Raw genomic sequence first — 19,101 nt, 5'->3', positions numbered from 1 at the left:
ACTGGCCGCTTCCGGGAGTGGCATGAAGCTGGGGTAGGCAGGGAGTCTGCCTTAGCGGCAGCCACACTGTGCCACCAGAGATCATGATCGAATGGGAGACCCTCTAGGATCGACCAGTCAATCGCCATCAACCGGTTGGTGACCACTGATCTAGCAGATGAAGGTATAACAAAAACCAATGGTTGGAAGCTGAAGCCTGACAAATTCAAATTAGAAATTTTTTACAGTGAGGGTGATTACCCATTGGAATAAACTACCAAGGAAAACGATAGATTCTCCATCTCTTGTTGTCTTCAAATCATGATATCATGCCATTCTGCAAGAGATGCTTTAGTCCAGGGTAGGCAACCTATGGCATGCATGCCAAAGGTGGCACGTGAGCTGATTTTCGGTGGCACTCACACTGCCCGGGTCCTGGCCACCGGTCCGGGGGGCTCTGCATTTTAATTTTATTTTAAATGAAGCTTCTTAAACATTTTAAAAACCTTATTTACTATACATACAACAATAGTTTAGTTATATATTATAGACTTATAGAAAGAGACCTTCTAAAAACGTTAAAATGTATTACTGGCATGCAAAACTTTAAATTAGAGTGAATAAATGAAGACTCAGCACACCACTTCTGAAAGGTTGCCGACCCCTGCTTTACTCAAACACTAGTTATTGGGCTCAGTGCAGCAGTAACTGGGTGAAATTCTATGGCCTGTGTTATATCAGAGGTCAGACTAGATGATCTAATCTAATGGTCCCTTCTGGCCTTAAAATGTAGTGGTTATCTTTGCTGATGCTAGATGTTCACCTTCTTCTTACAACCAGGTTGGGTTTTAGTGTTGGGTTTTTTTTCAATCAAATACCTTTTTTAGGGCCAAATTTATCACTTATATAAGCAGAGACAACACATTTAAAGTCAGTGGCGTTGCACCCACTTGCACCAATGCTGAAGTTGGCCCAATACCTTTAAAATATTTGTAAATATGCAATGTTCATCCTGGATGTTTTTATTTTCTTTAAAAATCACATTCACTCCTTTGTCCCAATACTAAATAGTCAACGTTCCTATCGGACTAATGATAATTTTCCCCCTGACGTTTCAATAAAATTTTAGTGTAGATTGAATTTAAGACAATAATTTGCTAACACATCCTGTACATTATCAATCCATCACTTATCCTTTTGTGACATCCACTTGAAGAAGTTACTGTGTATATGACACATACCCCTGCCAACTGGAAGGGCTTCTGCATTACAGCACTGATCAATGAGTTGGTGGCAATGTTCCACCATGGATTCCAGCTGTGCTTTGTCATAAGAAACTCCCAAGAATCTCACCAACTGCTCAACCATTGTTGCAAGGTCCTGTAAGAAAATATTTAAAAACAAGTAAAAGTCAATAGACTTCAAGATTAAATATACGAATGCAAAAAATGTGTTGAAGTGGAGTTAAGGTTGCAACCGCAAAATAGCATCCTGTGCTGCTTGTTTACCCTTCCTGAGTGTGAAAGTTCAATCCCCCAAACTCAAATGTTGGAAAACCAGCAAATGCCAGGGGAAGAAACATAGATGCCTAGGAAACCTGCGGTGCCTGCAAGGCCTGGTGTGAGTTTTGTGGATCGAAATGGAGCCAAAACTGAGACTTCGGTGCCTAAACCCATGACTTAGGTATCTACACCTGGTATTTAAGTGCATAAAGTAGCTTTGTGGATCTGGCCTTAAATCCTTATTAAGGCTCTTAAACAAATTACCTGATTGTCAAAAAGTGCTGAGAAACTTCACAGCTTACATGAAAGTCAGTGGATGCTGCTGATGATCGATGCTTTGAAAAATTAGGCCACACGTTTGGGAGTTCAAGTATGGATTCAGAAATCTGACTTTAGACTCCTAATTAGATGAATCTGAGTCACAATCAATATCAGGCAATAGAAAATTCTTTATAATATCTGGTTTACCTTGTGCATATCTTCATACTTGAGGAAAAGTACATTGGAGTCCATGTGATGTTCCCAGAATTCTTGCACATGCTCAAACCATGAACCATATCCTACTGCAGAGACAGAGAACATTATAACTGATGAGGAATATGATCAATATTCTTATGAGTCCCTCTTGAACAGCAACCGAGGAAAATAAGTACCTTTGAATGACTGAAGCACTTTATACTTCCAAGGGAATTGTGTTTGTTTCTGCACTGTTTCTATTCCTAATAAGGAACATCACTGAAAGAGTATAATCTCCATCAGTATTGATGAGATCTTAACACCTTCACAGAGAGCTGATTTGCCCTAAAAGCATGTTATTATGGCTCTGAATTCAATGCAAAAGGCCACCGTGTTGCATGATGAGCACTCTTTTGAGATCAATAATACTGATGCATTGCTCATGAGTAGAAAGGGAGCCAACAGAATAAATGTGCATGTAGATTCCCAATCACTACGCATATTACTGAATGGGAATGAGAGGACATTCCTGAAGTTTACATGTCACATTGCAGTCCACTTCCCTTTCACTTGGCTACACTCTGCAGAACATAGCTTCGAGGGAGAATAATGTAGATGGACTAAGAAACCATTATCCACATTTGATAAAAGTTTCCTCCTCACTGCATTCCTATGTGCAATGCAATTTCTAGGGCAGATCAACATTTTCTTTCTCACTGAAAAAATGGCCCTATACATCCAAATGTTGTTCTGGAAACAAAAGTGAAAATCAAAAATAAAAATCTATAACCAGGAAATTCTACATACAGTTAAATCTTTCCCCTCCCCAGTGCCCCAAAATCTAAAGTTACTGATGAAGTGAGCTGTAGCTCACGAAAGCTTATGCTCTAATAAATTTGTTAGTCTCTAAGGTGCCACAAGTACTCCTTTTCTTTTTGCGAATACAGACTAACACGGCTGCTACTCTGAAACCTGTGTCTTGTTTCTGTTGCTTTTAAGTTGTCTAGGAGCACTTCTGCTCATCCAAAAGAATATCAGTACTTAGGCCCAGAACTTTCTCTCACTTACACTGGTGTAAATCCACAATACATCCATTGACTTCAGTCAATGTACACCAATGTAATAGAGATCAGACACTGGTCGCTACAATCTGAGAAAAAAAAAATGTCTTTTGCTGCAAATATTATCAGAAGAAAATAAATTTGGGTACATCATCCAGACAAAAATACATTCTGAAAATTTATCAGTTTGTCATCTATCATAATTTCTAATGAGTACTTCAAATCATCAAGAAGTAGGATCTGTGCAAAACAGGCGAACATTTTTCCACTTTTTGCACAAAACGTCTTGTCATCTGACTATGGGCAATTTTATTTTCAAATTATGTTTTTCCATGAATTCAACAAAGTAGCTATACAAAATAAGAAAATATTCCACTTCTGAACTTCGCATTTTTAATTTAGTAATGGGCTCATTTTTACTTCCCAAAGGGGCCTGTTTTCATGTGAAAACTCACAAAACACAGGTCATTTTCCAGCAAAACACACCCATTTTCAATGTATATAACAGTATGTGAAAAATTGGCATTTTGAGCTCTTTCTGTTGTTATGACTATTTCACACACCTCTAAATATGTGTTTTTTTTATTAAGGTCTACAAATTGGTGAAGCAAAAAATGTCACACAGGATAGCTCAATACCGGCTGCTCCTAACCCAAGCCGGGTGGATTTGATGGTGCAGAGCAGCAAGCATTTAAGATAGTGTTGACAGGTTACCATTATCTTATATGAGGAAAGCCTCTTAAATCTTCAGGGGATGATGCTACAGAATGAGGCAGTTCTCTGACTTCATCCCCATGCCCTGAAACTAAAGAGCCACCATGAAGAGATAGTGTGTGGGGCGTTTCTACAGGGCCAGGATGGGAGAGGGATGGAGGGAGAATGATGTCATGTTGGCTCAGTCTTCTTCCTCCAGAAAAACTTTGGCCAAAGGAGCAGGTATTCTTCTCCTTTCATTCCCTCCCAGGGAAAAAAAACTGAGGGCATGTAATGGTCCTTAGTTAAATGTATTACACTATAAAAGGCCCCATTTGCACAGTTATAGGAACATAGAAAGTGTTATAATGTTTTGCTGACTCTGTGATGTTGGGTTAAATCACATACTTGGGGCAAGATTACTGAACTAGCTTGAGTTTAAAGCACTCAGGGCTTGTCTACACTGGCAATTTACAGCACTGCAACTTTCTCACTATGGGGTGTGAAAAAACATCCCCCCTGAGCGCAGCAAGTTTCAGCGCTGTAAAGCGCCAGTGTAAACAGTGCCCCAGCGCTGGGAGCTACGCCCCTCGTGGAGGTGGTTTTTTTAGAGCGCTGGGAGAGCTCTCTCCCAGTGCTCTGGCACGACCACACAAGCCACATTAAAGCGCTGCTGTGGAAGCACTTTAGCAATGCCAGTGTAGACTAGCCCTAACTGCCTAGAGCTAGAGATTTGTGTGTGTGGATGGGAGTCAGGTTTGGGGCAATACTCAAGTCATAGTTTGAGCTAACAATGCAGTATAAGCAAGCCCATAGAAACTGCTATCGTGAAACAGTCCATCTTGTCTGAGTATCTTGTTTCCTACAGTGGGCAGAACCAGACGTTTCAGAGGAAGGCATAAAACCTCCATAATACCCTTAATTTTACGATATCACAATGTAGCTACAGTGTGCTTCACTGCAGATAGACTGAAGGGTATTCCCACATAGTGCCTGATCCCTTCTTCTTGACTATGACAAAAACTTTCACTCTTAGCTTGGTCCAATCCTGTGAAGAGCAGAGTGATTCCCAACAGGTGATGAGTGCCATCAACATCCACTGAAATCAACAGGAGCTGAGGATGCTTGGTAATTCCCACAAGGCACCTGGCACATTGCAGGATTAGGCCCTGATTGACCTCACTGCGAGTTTTGCCTGAGTAAGCTGCTGCAGGACTTAATCCATACTGCCCAATACTGCAGTCTGTGCAATTGTTTAGACAACATGACTACAGTTTGCATCTACATGGAGAAATTCCACAGTCTGAATCCATCTATTAAAAATCAGTTGGCAGTGCCCATGAAGCAACTAAAATATCACCAGAAATATAATCATATACCAGTATTATAATAATAATATATAGAATGCAGAGGTAAAAATAAATGGATAACAGATTGCATCATGCACAGAGAAAAGTTCCTTACACTTGTCATTCATAAATCTTCGACAGAATTCTTGAAATGTTCCTCTATAGCTCATGGTTCTTAGAGAGCGGTGAAACTGGTAATAGGACACTACAAGGTCTTTGGGGTTGCGAGCCATGTATATTACCTATGAAGGTGAAAACAATGGATGTTATTAAAAGCATATTTCCTTCACTTCACAAACCATGCAAGCACCAGTGGATGGTACAGCTAATCAAACACCAATTCATTTTTACCTTGGAATCGCCATTATGGAGGTCTGAAGGCAAAAACCGATATGGTAGGTGGCTTTTTATGAGGCGAGGAGATGTGAGCTCCTAAAAGAAAATGGAAGCAAAAAACATTTCTCGCTGCAGATAAGTTGGCTGGTATTTCTTTCCAAATTGTCAAATGTAAAGTATCCTTACTGCACGGCTTTACATTCACAAACTCACTGCTCAAACTAATGAGGATTCAGGGCGAAGAATTTGATTATGGTTTTCCATTTGTTTCCAAACATCAGAAGTTAAGATAATGAGACTTTGCAGCAATTGGTCATTTCCAAATCTCTTACCTTCTTTATACCATTGGATTTTTTAAGATGAGGAGTGGGATTTTCTAAAGCATTTTGGGTCCGGCTAATTCTGCTGCCATTTAAGTTAATGTCAATGAGAGTAGAGTTAGCTGGACAAGGAGCACTTTTGCAAAATCCCACCCTAAATTTCTTCACCAACATTTTTCTTTATTTCACTCATGCACTTTAAAGTACATTCAGAATTAGGTCCAGGGAAAGCACTCAATCAAATGATTTATCAATGTTGGGTCAATATTTTAAAAACAGAACTTTTAAAACTTTGAGACAGTTACTGTATTGTTACGTGAATAAGCTGCTGGCAGTTAAAATCATAGGGATTTATATTTTATAGAGGTGTTATCTGCAATGTAGCTCTCTTTATGCAATTTAACACTAAGCTCATTCACTATTATTTGTATTGTGGTAGCTCCTAGGAACCCTGTTCATGGACCAAGACCCCATTTTGCTAGGTGCTGTACAAACATAACAAAAAGATGGTCCCTGCCCTAAAGAGCTTACATTCTAAGGCCACATCTATACTACAAGTGCTAGTGGTGTAGCTACAGCACCAGCTATGCCACTGTAACCCCATAGTGCAGACTGAGCAATAGAAGGGGGTTTCCCCAATGGTGTAGGAACTCCACCTCCCTGAGTGACGGTAGCTAGGTTGACAGAAGCATTCTTCCATTGACCTAGCTGCATCTACACTGAGGGTTAGATCAGCATAGCTACTGCATTGAGGGGATTGAATTTTTCACACCCTTGAGCACCACAACTATGTTAACCTAAGTTTTAAGTGTAGACCCCTAGACTTTAAGGTCAGAAGGGACCATCATGATTGTGTAGTCTGACCTTCTGCACATTACAGGCCACAGAACCTTGCCTACCCACTCTGCAATAGACCCATAAACTCTGACTGAGTTACTGAAGTCCTCAAATCATGATTTAAAGACTTCAAGTTACAGAGAATCTGCCATTTTCACTAGTTTAAACCTGCAAGTGACCCGTGCCCCACGCTGCAGAGGAATGTGAACAACCTCCTCCCCCACCAAGAATCTCTGCTAATCTGAGCTGGGGGAAAAATCCTTCCCAACCTCAAATATGGCCATCAGTTAGATCCTGAGCATTTGGGCAAGCCCCATTAGCCACACCTGGGAAAGAATCCTCTGTAGTAACTCAGAGCCCTCACCAGCTACTGTCCCATCACCGGCTGTTGAAGATAGTCGCAGATTGGCTACATGCTACTGTAGACAGTCCCATCATACCATCCCCTCCATAAAATTTATCAACCTCAATCTTGAAGCCAGTTAGCCTCCCCTGGAAGGCTGTTCCAGAACTTTACTCCTTTGATAGTGAGAAATCTTAATCTAATTTCGAGCCTAAACTTGCTGATGGCCAGTTTATATCCGTTTGTTCTTGTGTCCACATTGGCGCTTAACTTAAATAACTCCTCTCCCTCCCTGGTATTTATCCCTCTGATGTATTTATAGAGAGCAATTGTATCTCTCCCCAACCTTAGGCTAAACAAGCCAAGCTCTTTGATTCTCCTAAGGTATGTTTTCCATTCCTCTGATCATCCTAGTAGACCTTCTCTGCACCTGTTCCAGTTTGAATTAATCTTTCTTAAACATGGGAGACCAGAACTGCAGTCAGTATTCCAGATGAGTCTGAACAGTGCCTTGTAGATTGGCAATAACATCTCCCTATCTCTACTGGAAATATCTCACCTGATGCATCCTAGAACTGCATTAACCTTTTTCACGGCCAAATCACATTGGCAGCTCATAGTCATCCTGCAATCAACCAATACACTCAGCATTTCTCCTTCTCTGTTGCTTCCAACTCAGAAGTCTCCAGTTTACAACAAAAATTCTTTTTTGTTAGTCACTAAGTGCATGACCTTGTACTTTGCACTTTAAATTTCATCCTATTTCTATTACTCCAGTTTTCAAGGTAGTACAAATCTTCTTGTATGATATGCCTGGCCTCCTCCATATTGGCAATATCTCCCAACTTCGTATTGCACAACATTCGCAAATTTTATTAGCACATTCCCACTTTTTGTGCCAAGATCATCAATAAAAACGTTAAATAAGATTGGTCCCAAGACTGATCTCTGAGGAATTAGTAACCTACTCCCAGCCTGATAGTTCATCTTTCAGTGTGACCTGTTATAGTCTTCTCTTTAACCAGTTCCTTATCTACCTTTCAATTCCCAGATTAATTCCCATCTTCTCCAATTTAACTAATAATTTCCATGTGGAACTGTATCAAATTCCTTACTGAAATCCAGGTATGTTAGGTCTACTGCATTTCCTTTGTCTAACAGACCAACCGCAAGTCACTAGTCCTCATAACCACTTCTCAAAGGTGCAGATGGCATTTCGTGCAAAATAATCTGTACTCCCCAAACCACCATGGAGACATCCAGGTGTTTGTCTCTCACCCACTCCTGGCAGAAATTTTATGCAGATCCAGCAAGGGGAAGGAGAAGCTAGGGAACAAACCAGAGCTACCTGATTTGAGTCACCTTTACTTACATAAGTAAAGGGAAGAACTGGGCCTTTTATATTCAGGGCACCCGCATCAAAGGCATTTAGGTCACCAAGTAACATATTTAAAAACATAACAAAGTACAATAAAACATTACAATAAAATATTTTTAAAAATAATAAACCAATAAAATTCTGAATCATTAAAATGAATTGAGCAGGTCAAGTGACAAAAAGGACAAAAAAAGGGATGGAAGGGAATGGTAATAAATATGAGGATAAAAAAAAGCACCTGAATGCAGAAAGACTTTCAGTGAAGTCAACTGTACCTTGATGATGTCCAGACCAGGCTGAGGATACTCTAGCACTGGAAGCTGTTCATCTATATTCATTAATCCAATCTCATCAGGGTCAGCTCCCTGACTCACTAGATATACCACTTCCTGTAGCAAGCCTGTGCCTCCAAAGATAAACCAAACAACAAAAGAGAAGATATTGTATTATAATCCTTATTTAAACAGAAACATCTGAAAGCAAAGACCTAAATATACAAATAATAAAAACTATGTCCTTGAAAGTTTTCTGAAAAATAATATCTAGAGCTTCTGTAAGTGCTAATGATATTGGATCCAGCTGTGTTTTAAACATAAGATCTTCTTCCCTGTAAAATGTCCAAGTTATTTCCTTGAGTAATTTAAATGTAAATATTTAAATATAAATAGCATCTTTAATCTCATAGCATTTTACCCACATTAGTGAAAATCCACAGCATAAATGTGAGGTAGGTAAATATTATATCCATTTTAGAGATGAAGAATTGAGGTACACAGAGATTGTCCAGGGTCACACATCAGCAGCAGTAATGGGAACAGACACCCTTTCCAGTTCTAAATATTAGGTAACACTACCACTTTGTATGCACACTGTGGTCTTATGTGAAGAGTAGAGTTTTTGATCTTTTTGTAACTTGAGAATGTATTGATTGTCAGTTAACTCATATTAACTATACAGGAACTTGTTCCTGGACACACAAGTTTGTTGCCGGTGGTGATTCACCCTCGTCAATTAATTTGATTACAATAGGACCAAAAACTCTAATCTAGTCAAGGGTTGAAAGCATTGGCCCTTCCTCTTTCAGTTCTAACGTCAGAGAGAGTCTTCTCTGCAACGGTGGCTGGAAAGGTGCAAAATTGGACGCCCTTAAACCTTATCTTCTGGTTGGCAATCAGTGCAGCGTTCTATCAAATGGAATGGAACCTGTCATTTTCAACATATCAGGAAACTTAGTGAATTCTCAATTAGGATTTGTTAATCCCAAATTAGGTTAAAAAAAAAAATCTCAACTCCAACACTGCTGCACTTTAAGAGGTTGTTCAGTAAATGCATGAGTGCAGTTGGTATGAAATCACAGCCTGGGAGGCACAATTCTGGGAGTTGCTTTCCAGAGTGAGTCCTGTAAATGTTAAGACTGATGAGACCCATTTCACCTATTTACCTGCCAGCTGAGTACAGGGTAATTAGAATGACTTGGAAGAAGTTCCTTTATATTATAACACCTATGTCAGTGACCAGTCTTGTGCTCCGTTTACATCGTCCCTTCAAACTCTTCACTCCACTCTGCATTCTAAAGCACAGCAGGTATTTTTATACATTAAAATTAACATACATATGGCACTTCATTAGTAGTCCTTGTTACTCCGTGAGCACTACACTCTTCCTTATTAAACACTGAGGACACAAGACATCCTGATCCTCTATAATTTATTTCCGCTATCTAAATTCCACTTGCAAAGAAAGATGCTGTTACAGCAACCTCAGTCCATAAGAAGAAAATGTATACCTGTTCAGGGATCAACATTAGCACTAGAGCTTTGTATACGACAGTCGTCTCCAGCTCAGCTGCTCTCCATACAAACAAGAAGTCACATTCATAGTACTCAGGTGAATTTGGATTGGTGGGGTTAGTGGCAGGGACAGATGGAAGCTTGAACTCTGCTGCATCCTCCCTGTAGACCTTGTGGTTAGCCAATCAGATAACTAAGGAGAGATAACTCCCATATGGTACCTTCTGTGGCTGCTGGTGTATAGCCACTCCTAAAGGAGCCAGGCTGCTAGGGGAGAAGATGACCAGCAAGCCTCTCTGCCACCATGGCACTCTCAAGTTCTACATAGATTTTGCACCATCCGCTGGTGTAAGAGGTTATGCTTCCTGCCTCTTCCCTGATGGAGTGGATCAGCAAACCACTCTCCCATGGAACAATGAAAAGGGAAATCTGAATTTAAAAAAAAATCAGTGTTTTCTGCCCCATATATTATATGGGTGTTTTTCCCACACATAGGAGAAAATATGCTCTTAGCAACTCATACGTTCTCAAATTGTCTGCTAGGCTTCTGCAAGAAATATATGAGAAGTAGTTAGCTGTTTAGAAAGATTATTCTGGACACCACAGGGAGGAAAGTCTGTTGATTGTGTGCAGTGCAGACACTCAACAGTGCTTAGGCTAACACGTAAAAGTGAGAGGGCGGATCCAATTAGTGAATTTCAATAATAATAATCAGCACTTCTGCAGTGCCATACAACTTCACAACACCCTTCACATACCAACTGTACTCATGACATACCTATCCCTGTCTTACAGACAAAAAAATGGAGACAGAGAGGTCAAGTAGTGTGCCTCCAGCTAAGCATAGAACTCAGAAGTCCCTGGCCCTCAGGCTTACATTCAGGACATTGAACCATGCTTCTTCCTGTCATGAACATTCTGCTGTTTTTCATCTTACTTTTCCAGGTGCTGGGCCTGAGTCTCATTCACATCAACACTCATTTACACTGCTCTGGTCTTTCAGGACCTCAGGGTTAATGAGAATTAGGTCCCTTTTATTTAAGGGAAAACTTGCTGCTAACTCTGAGGTCTTCCTCTACCTTGGCCCTAATCCAGCACTAGCTCTCCTCATACCCAAAACCCTCATGCATTTATACATGCTTTATTCTGTGTTTGGTGTGGTTGTTTGTGGGGTTAAAAAAAATATTAAGGGCAATTACCTCAATAAAAATATTTATTTAAAAACAAAAACATCCTTACATTTTTATAATTTATTGTTAAACAAACCTAAAATGATGGATTTAAACAAAGTCAACAACGCACCTTTAAATACAATAGAACCTCAGAGTTACAAACACTTTGGGAATGGAGGCTGTTTCTAATTCTGAAATGTTTGCAACTCAGAACAAAACATTATAGCTGTTTTTTCAAAAGTTTACAACTGAACACTGACTTAATACAGCTTTGAAACTTTACTATGAAGAAAAATGCTGCTTTCCATTTATTATTTTAGTAATTTACATTTAACACAGTACTGTACTGTATTGCCCCCCACAAACTTTTTTTTTTTTTTTTTTTTGGTCTCTGCTGCTGCCTGATTGTGTATTTCTGGTTCCAAATGAGGTGTGTAGTTGACTGGTCAGTTTGTAACTCTGAGGTTTTAATATACTTTTAGTACTTTTAGTATATAATTTATGATTTAATCGGCTGTGTGTGCAGATGTATGAGGAGAATCATCTGATCTAGGAGGAGTTAGAGTAATAATCTGTGGGAGTTCCAGAAAGTAACAGTGGAACCTGGGATTTTCAAAGGAGACTAAGGGAATTAGGTAAATGGGTCCCATTGAATTTCAATTTCCTTTGACAATTCCAGTCTATGAGAAAAGTCAGCTGGATCTTTTGGTAGAGGAGCCAGACCTTTGGCTATGGGCAAGGAGCATCCTATGAGATTTTTTTGCACCTTTGCACTACCTAGTCCTGGGCCCCTGCTGCATGGAGGGCCAATCCCCTGCCATAATTTAGGGCAACTTGAGTATTACTCACATCCTTCCTTCGGTGCAATTGAAGGAAAGAGGCAGTTGCAAAGATAATGTGCATGCACAACAGAGTTTTACTTAGGTGCAACTGGATGGACCTCGTACATCTTTTAGGTTATACAGCATCTTCTATGCAAAATGCTTCCCTGGAACATTTTTTGTGTTTCATTCATGGTGTTGCATAGAAAGAAAATACTCAGTGACAGAAGGGATTAGGCTCTTAACCTTTGGGAATGAGACACTAGATGCACCAGACATTAGCACCCGCTCCATCCATCCTTCCCCCATCCAGCAAAGACTGTCAGCCCTCTCAGCTGCAAGATCATATGCCACAATGGACTCACACTGCATTTATATTTATTCAACACCAATTAAATCAAAGCTAACAGAGTCAGCCAGCATCTGGAGTATTGAAGCACACTGTGTTCTTTAAATAGCTCCCACTGACCATCTTTCTTTAGTGTCAATGTACATTCCAATGGAAAAATGCCACAGCCAGGAACTGTGATTTTCTGGGAGGCTCATACAAATTATATTGGAACCTATGTTCTCCTCCTGCATAACCACACAGTAAGAGGAACAAAATAATCCACAATTACAGCAGTTTTAAAGTTTGGCAGTTGGGCTGTATTCTCCCTTCTGGTTGCTGTCTATGGGTCACAGGGTTTCAGAGCCCGTGCTCCAGCCTAAGCCTGAACATCTACACTGCAATTTTTAGCCCTGCAGCCCGAGCCCTGTGCACCTGAGTCAGCTGACCCGGGTAGAGTTGCAGTTAAAAAGAGACCCTCGCAGCTCTGGTCGGCACCAACAACCGGGCCGTTAAAAATCTGGTCAGCACCACAGTGGGGGCCCCAGGGCCAGCTCCGCAGCTCCCATTCGCTGGGAGCCACGACCAATGGGAGCTGTGGGGGCAGCACCTATGGGCGCAAGGGCAGCACATGGAGCCTCCCTGGCTGTCTATGCATCTAGGGGCTACAGGGTCTTGGCGGCTGATTCCCTGGGACCCCGCACTCTGAACCCTCTCCCGTACCCCAACCTCCTGCCCCAGCCTGGAGCCCCCTCCCATAACCAAACTCCCTCCTGGAGCTTGCACTCCCCTCAACACCCTAACCCCCTGCCCCAGTCCCCCCCTGCATCCCAAACCCCTCACCCCTGGCCCCACCCCAGAGCCCACATCCCCAGTGGAAGCCCTTACCCCCCTGCACCCCAACCCCCTGCCCCAGCCCGGCATCCCCTCCCACGACAAAACTCCCTCCTGGAGCTTGCACCCCCCTGAGCACATCAACCCTCTGCCCCAGTCCCCTCCTGCATCCCAAACCCCTCATCCCCAGCCCTACACCCCCAGCAGGAGCCCTCACCCCCCTGCACCCCAACCCCTGCCCCATCCTGGAGCCCCCTCCTGCACCTCAAACCGCTCATCACCAGCCCCACCCCAGATCCCACACACTTCCCCACACTCCAAACCCCTTGGCCCCAGCCTGAGCCCCCTCGTGCACCCCAAACTCTTCATCCCTGGCCCCACCCCAGAGCCTGCACCCCCAGCCAGAGTCCTCATTCCCCCGCACCAACCTCCTGCCCCAGCCCAGAGCCCTCTCCTGCACCCTGAACCCCTCTTTTCTGGCCCCACTGTAGAGCCTGCACCCCCAGCCCAGAGCCCATACCCACCACCCCACTCCAACCCAATCCCCTGCCCCAGCTCGGTGAAAATGAAGGTGGGGAAGAGCAAGCGACGGAGGGAGGGGGAATAGAGTGACTGGGGCGGGGCCACAGAGAAGGGGCAGGGCATGGCAGGGGCGGGGCCTCGGGGCAGGGCAGGGGTGTTCAGTTTTGCGTGATAAGAAAGTTGGCAACCCTAGAACCAGGCCAGTCGACCAGAGACCAGAAATATACAAGAAACCCTAGCCCGTGGCTTCCCAAGGCAAGCATGAGAAGGAACTCACCTAGCCATGATCCTCCTAGGGCCAACACCCTAGAAATAGCAGTACAAACTAGTTTATAGCCATGCTGCCAATGGCTAACAGTGCGCACTCTGTGAACTACTCCAGAGGAAGTCACAGAACACTGAAAAGTAGTTAATGATGCTTCAAGAATGCTTAATGCTACTTCATTTTTTTAAAAAAAGATAGAATTTAATCTGTGTAAGAGGGTGAAAATATATTTTAGAGCAGCTGTTCTCTGGCTCCTCCCACTGGTTCTCTAGCCAATCTCCCATATGGCGATCTGGCTGCATACATTTTCTGTGGAAGGGAAAAATGGCAGCTGTAAAGTAAGAAACATCCTATGATATCTTCTTTCCTCCCCATGTGGTCAACTGTAGCTTTTTCCAGAACTGTGTTTTCCTCCAAGTCACATAACAGGGGACAAAGCTGACCTGAGCCCTTTCATGTTTCTTTCTTAACCCCCTGTTTTTGAAAGTGTTATGGAAAAATATAATACAGGTAGGCATATTTTTTCTAGGTATTCATGTTAACACTAGCAGTTTTCGAGTGCAGCTCGTTAGTCTCGCCTCTATTGATCCATCCGTGTTTGGACTCATATTTCTTTTATAGCTTCAGTAAATGCAAGTGCTTATTAAAATGAGGGATGTTAAAACTATGATAGACTGACTGAGCAAATGCTGTCAACAAATTCTCTACCTAGTTTGGTTAATTGCTTGCAAGGTGATTTTCCCTTTCCCCTCAAATGCTCAATCAATAGGAATTTGCCTGAGAAGGACAGAGGTAACACTGCATAAGGACTTGAGAATCTGGTCCTGTGTGTTTAATAATTTGGCCTAACAACAAAATAAAGCTGTACTGGATGCCATATTTCCCTAGTTCTTCTGCTATGACTCACCTACTTAGGACCCATGATTCACATTTTTATTTGAATGGGAGTTTTCCCGAGTAAGAACTAAGGCCTCCATTTTTCAAAGCAATTAGTGATTTTGCCTCCATTTTTGGGTGCCCACCATCCGACACATTAGAGGGCCTGATTTGAAACAAGTGCTGAGCACTCACTGTCTGAAAACAAGACTCATTCAAAGTGACATAACTTGGACAAAAATTGAGGCAACCAAAATATCTAGTCACTTTTAAAAATTCAGGACTAATAGTCTTGCCCAGAAAGTCTGTGGCAGAGCCAGAAATAGAAACTACATCTCCTGCAGCCAAGTCTAGTGTCTTAACCATCAGAACAACTTTAAGGCATAAGATAAATGCTTCATTTACAGATCCAAGGTTGGTGAGAGAATATCTGCTGGTGACAGAGACAAGATTTCAAGCTTCCACAGAGCTCTTCTTCAAGTCTGGGAAAGACACTCAAGAGTGTCACAGCTAATACAAGGTAGAACAAAATTGTTAAACATGAGGTATTAACACATGTTGCAAGAAACTATTCAAGATGAAATGAAGAGTTAACACCTCTTCAGTTGTCAGACAAAGGAGAGTTAGTGGGTTACAGCCTGTGTAATGAGCCATAAAATCCAGTGTCTTGATTTTTAGTGTCTAGCAAAGTTATGAACGTATGCTCCCAGACTCATCTTTTGAACGTGTTGTGCAGGTTTCCTTCAGGATGAGGACAGAGAGGTCAGATATGGAGTGATCATTTTGTGAAAAGTGTTCACCCACAGGTGATATGGTGTTTTTGTCTTTCATTGGTTTTCTGTGTGCATTCATAAGAGTGTATAGTGATTGTCTCATTTCACCGACAAAGTTGTTACTGGGACATTTAGTGCACTGGATGAGATATACCACATGTTGTGATAAGCCTGTATAGGACCCATAGATCTTGACAGGGATATGTGGGGAATACTGATCATCGTAGAAGTGGAGATATGTCTGCAGGTTTTGCATCTGTTGTTATAGCAGGATCTGGTGCCACTTTGAGTTGGTGTGTCCTGGTCTGTGGGGAGCTTGCTTCTGATGAGCTTGGTGAGGTTGGGGGGTTGTTTGAAGGCCAAAAGATAGGGTTTGGGAAAGATTTCTTTCAGGGTGAAGTCCCCATTGAGTATGAATTGTAACTGTTTAATACAGGTGTTCTCAAACTTCATTGCACTGCGACCCTCTTCTGACAACAAAAATTACTACATGACCCCAGGAGGAGGGACTGAAGCCTGATTCCGCCTGATTCCCACTGCCCCGGGTTGGGGAGCCAAAGCCCAAGCTCCACTGCCTTGGGCGGAGAAGGGATCAAAGTTGAAGCCCCAGGGCTTCAGCCCCAGTCAGGGAGTCTGTAACCTGAGCCCCACCACCCACGGCTGAATTCCTCAGGCTTCAGCTTTGGCCCTGGGCGGTGGGGCTCAGGCTTCACCTCGATCCCCGGCAAGTCTAAGCCAGCCCTGGCAACCCCATTAAAATGGAGTCACGACCCACTTTGGGGTCCCAACCCACAGTTTGAGAACTGCTGGTTTAATGATACCCCATGTGGGTTCCAGCGTGGGGTGGCAGGTGACAACTAGAAGTGTGCGGTCGGTGGTGTGGTTCTTTTTTCTGTACTGAAGCAGGTTCTCTCAGTGGCCCTTTCACGATGCGATCTGCTTCACTGGTGTAGGGTCCTTGTTTGGTGAAGGCAGTTTTAAATGATCCATGTAAACTGATTTCAGTTATTTTACTTCCATTTTAAAAAGAAAGCCAATGAGCCAAATTCTGTTTTCCAGCGGAGATACTCCAGATTTACATCAGTGTAACTGAGGGCTTGTGTCCCTGGAGGCTTAACCCTGGTCTACACTGTGGGGGGAGAGATCGATCTAAGTTATGCAACTTCAGCGACGTGAACAACATAGCTGAAGTTGACGTACTTAGATTGACTTACCGCGGTGTCTCCACCGCAGTGAGTTTGCTGCTGCTCCCCTGTCAACTCTGCCTGCGCCTCTTGTGGTGCTGGAGTAGAGGAGTCAACGGGAGCACGTTCGGGGGTCGATTTATCGCATCTAGACTAGTAAAGGTAGCGAAGGCATACCCTTAGTGCACATGAGGGTGTGAACGTACATCACACTAGCTTGCTACACACTAAGCCACCATGTGGATCCTGCTACTGCGCACTAAAGTTCTGTTTGAATAGATCAAAGTGCACTACAGAACTGTTAGTGTGCAGTAGTAGGGTTCAGATGGCCAGCTAGTGTACAGCAGGCTAATGTGCTCTAGATTTACACCCCAGCTTGTCATTCACTAAAACTCCGTGTAAACAAGCCCTGAGAGAATCAGTCTTGGTATGTCTTGTTGGGCTGCCTTTTAATAGTTTCACCATAAGCTGCAAACAGCAATCTATTAAACCACAGACTGGAATCCCTTTAGGCCAGGGATGTTTCCTCATTGACACAAAGCTGTTACTGTACAGAGCTATTTACATACAAGTATTGTTCATATAATTATTATTAGTCTCTTATAATATCATATCCTAAAGAAATACTTCAATAAACTGGTTATAACACCAATGACATTTTTAACTAATGTATTAAACTACTTTTACAAATCTTTAATGTTATAATTGTCTAAATCTTTATTCTATGGAAACTGCATGCAGAAACAAAGGAGGAGAGAATGGAGAGGCATAGCACTAAGCCAAAATGCACTGCAGATAAGAGGCTGGCTGAAAAGGCTTTCCCAGTTTCATACAGCAATGCAGAGGCAGTGCTGAGTACAACATGGAGGAACAGTGGAAGCTCAGAAAAGAGGATCCATCCACACGAGTTTTGTGCATGTTAGGAACACTAAGGGCTAGATCTTCTGATCTGCTGATTTTAAACTCTGCAAAATGGGAGGCATTATTCCCTAATGATCTGTCCCCAGCCCTGATACAGGTTAAAGCAGCAGCTGCTCTAACCTGCATCAGTAGGCAACAGTCCATACACTTCAGTCCTCTCTGGTTGAGGACAGCTGAAGCACAGTGTGTTTCAGCCACACCTCTTGCATGTCCATTCCCAGCCTCAGCTCACTCTCGGCACTAGGCATTTTGGGAAGTGGGGAGAAGCAGTATTGCCAACCCCATGCATTCAAAAACATAACCCAGTCCCCCCCCGAAAACATAAGATTGCTTAAAAATTATGAGATTTAAAAAACAGTACATTTTGGTTTCTTTTAATATGCCTCCTGAATTATGAGCCTCTGGGGATCATATTTTCAAGCTTTTCACCACAACTCTGAGGGCCAGAAAATTACTTTCTGAAAATGAAAGAAGAGATTCACCCATAGTTCCCCGAGTCCCAGAGCTTTAAGAATAAATGCCATCTATCACAGGACTTGTGATAAAACTGTGAGCCCCAACTGTGGACTTCACTAATGACAGAAAATCCCCCACTGGAGAGATATGGGTGATTTTCATTACTTTTTTGCTGCTGGATCAGAGCAGGGGAGAGAATCTGCCCCTGGGACCACATTCTTTAATACTAAAAAGAAAAGGAGTACTTGTGGCACCTTAGACTAAGGTGCCAAAAGTACTCCTTTTCTTTCTGCGAATACAGACTAACACGGCTGCTACTCTGAAACCATTCTTTAATACTGTACAGTAATTCGATACCAAGGTGAATAGTATTTTAGAAATTAGATGAAGGGAAGAAAATACCACAGATTAAACAGTTTGCTTGGTCAGTGTGGCCCAAGTAAAATCACTGCCAAAAAAGGGATAGAAAATCATTTTCTAAACTAGTCACTCAATCCAGATTAATCAGTCTTGAAAACAGTTGTCTACTACTGTTTTTATACAGCTTTACCTGGTCCACCCTGAATGGGAAATCCATATTAACCCATGTTTGAAGAAACCATTTTCAAACAGTTTCTTCACATGGGTAGAATTCCAGTGTAAATGGACCCAAAGATGCAGTCAAGTAAGAAGGAAGTTAGGAAGTATGAACAGCATCATGATTACTTCTTCTAGGCATTTTAATATCAACAGTCACTCAAGTATTCAGTTGTGTAGCTAACTGGGACTCAAAGAGGAACAGAGTATGGCAGGGTACTTATCCCCTTAAATCTCGGCTATCTAAATGTAACACTCTACCATGGCATAGATATACACAAGACCTATTATGTCAGAATAACGGAAAAAAAATAGTAAAAGGGCTCTGA

The 19,101-nt window shown here is 42.3% G+C and overlaps 1 protein-coding gene across 3 annotated transcripts in view; it reads right to left on the bottom strand.

Moving 5' to 3' along the window:
* The window catches only part of SULT4A1 (sulfotransferase family 4A member 1), a 44,062-nt gene that overhangs the window by 8,056 nt on the left and 16,905 nt on the right, over nucleotides 1-19,101 (bottom strand). For 2 of the 3 annotated variants that reach the window (XR_006281821.1, XM_038388014.2), the window contains exons 2-6: nucleotides 8,530-8,660; nucleotides 5,392-5,472; nucleotides 5,156-5,282; nucleotides 1,950-2,044; nucleotides 1,221-1,359 (exon numbers count right to left, since the gene is read on the bottom strand). Coding sequence is in view for 2 of the 3 variants with exons in the window: in XM_038388014.2 (XP_038243942.1) it covers nucleotides 1,221-1,359; nucleotides 1,950-2,044; nucleotides 5,156-5,282; nucleotides 5,392-5,472; nucleotides 8,530-8,660 (573 nt within the window). In the remaining variant the exon portion in view is untranslated. The remainder of the gene's footprint in view (nucleotides 1-1,220; nucleotides 1,360-1,949; nucleotides 2,045-5,155; nucleotides 5,283-5,391; nucleotides 5,473-8,529; nucleotides 8,661-19,101) is intronic. The other variant, XM_038388015.2, reaches the window with a different exon arrangement.

Source organism: Dermochelys coriacea, chromosome 1 (assembly GCF_009764565.3).
Source record: "Dermochelys coriacea isolate rDerCor1 chromosome 1, rDerCor1.pri.v4, whole genome shotgun sequence".
NCBI classification, from domain to species: domain Eukaryota; kingdom Metazoa; phylum Chordata; order Testudines; family Dermochelyidae; genus Dermochelys; species Dermochelys coriacea.
The sequence above is the reverse complement of the archived record's forward strand: the minus strand, read 5'-3'. Positions and strand labels throughout refer to the sequence as shown.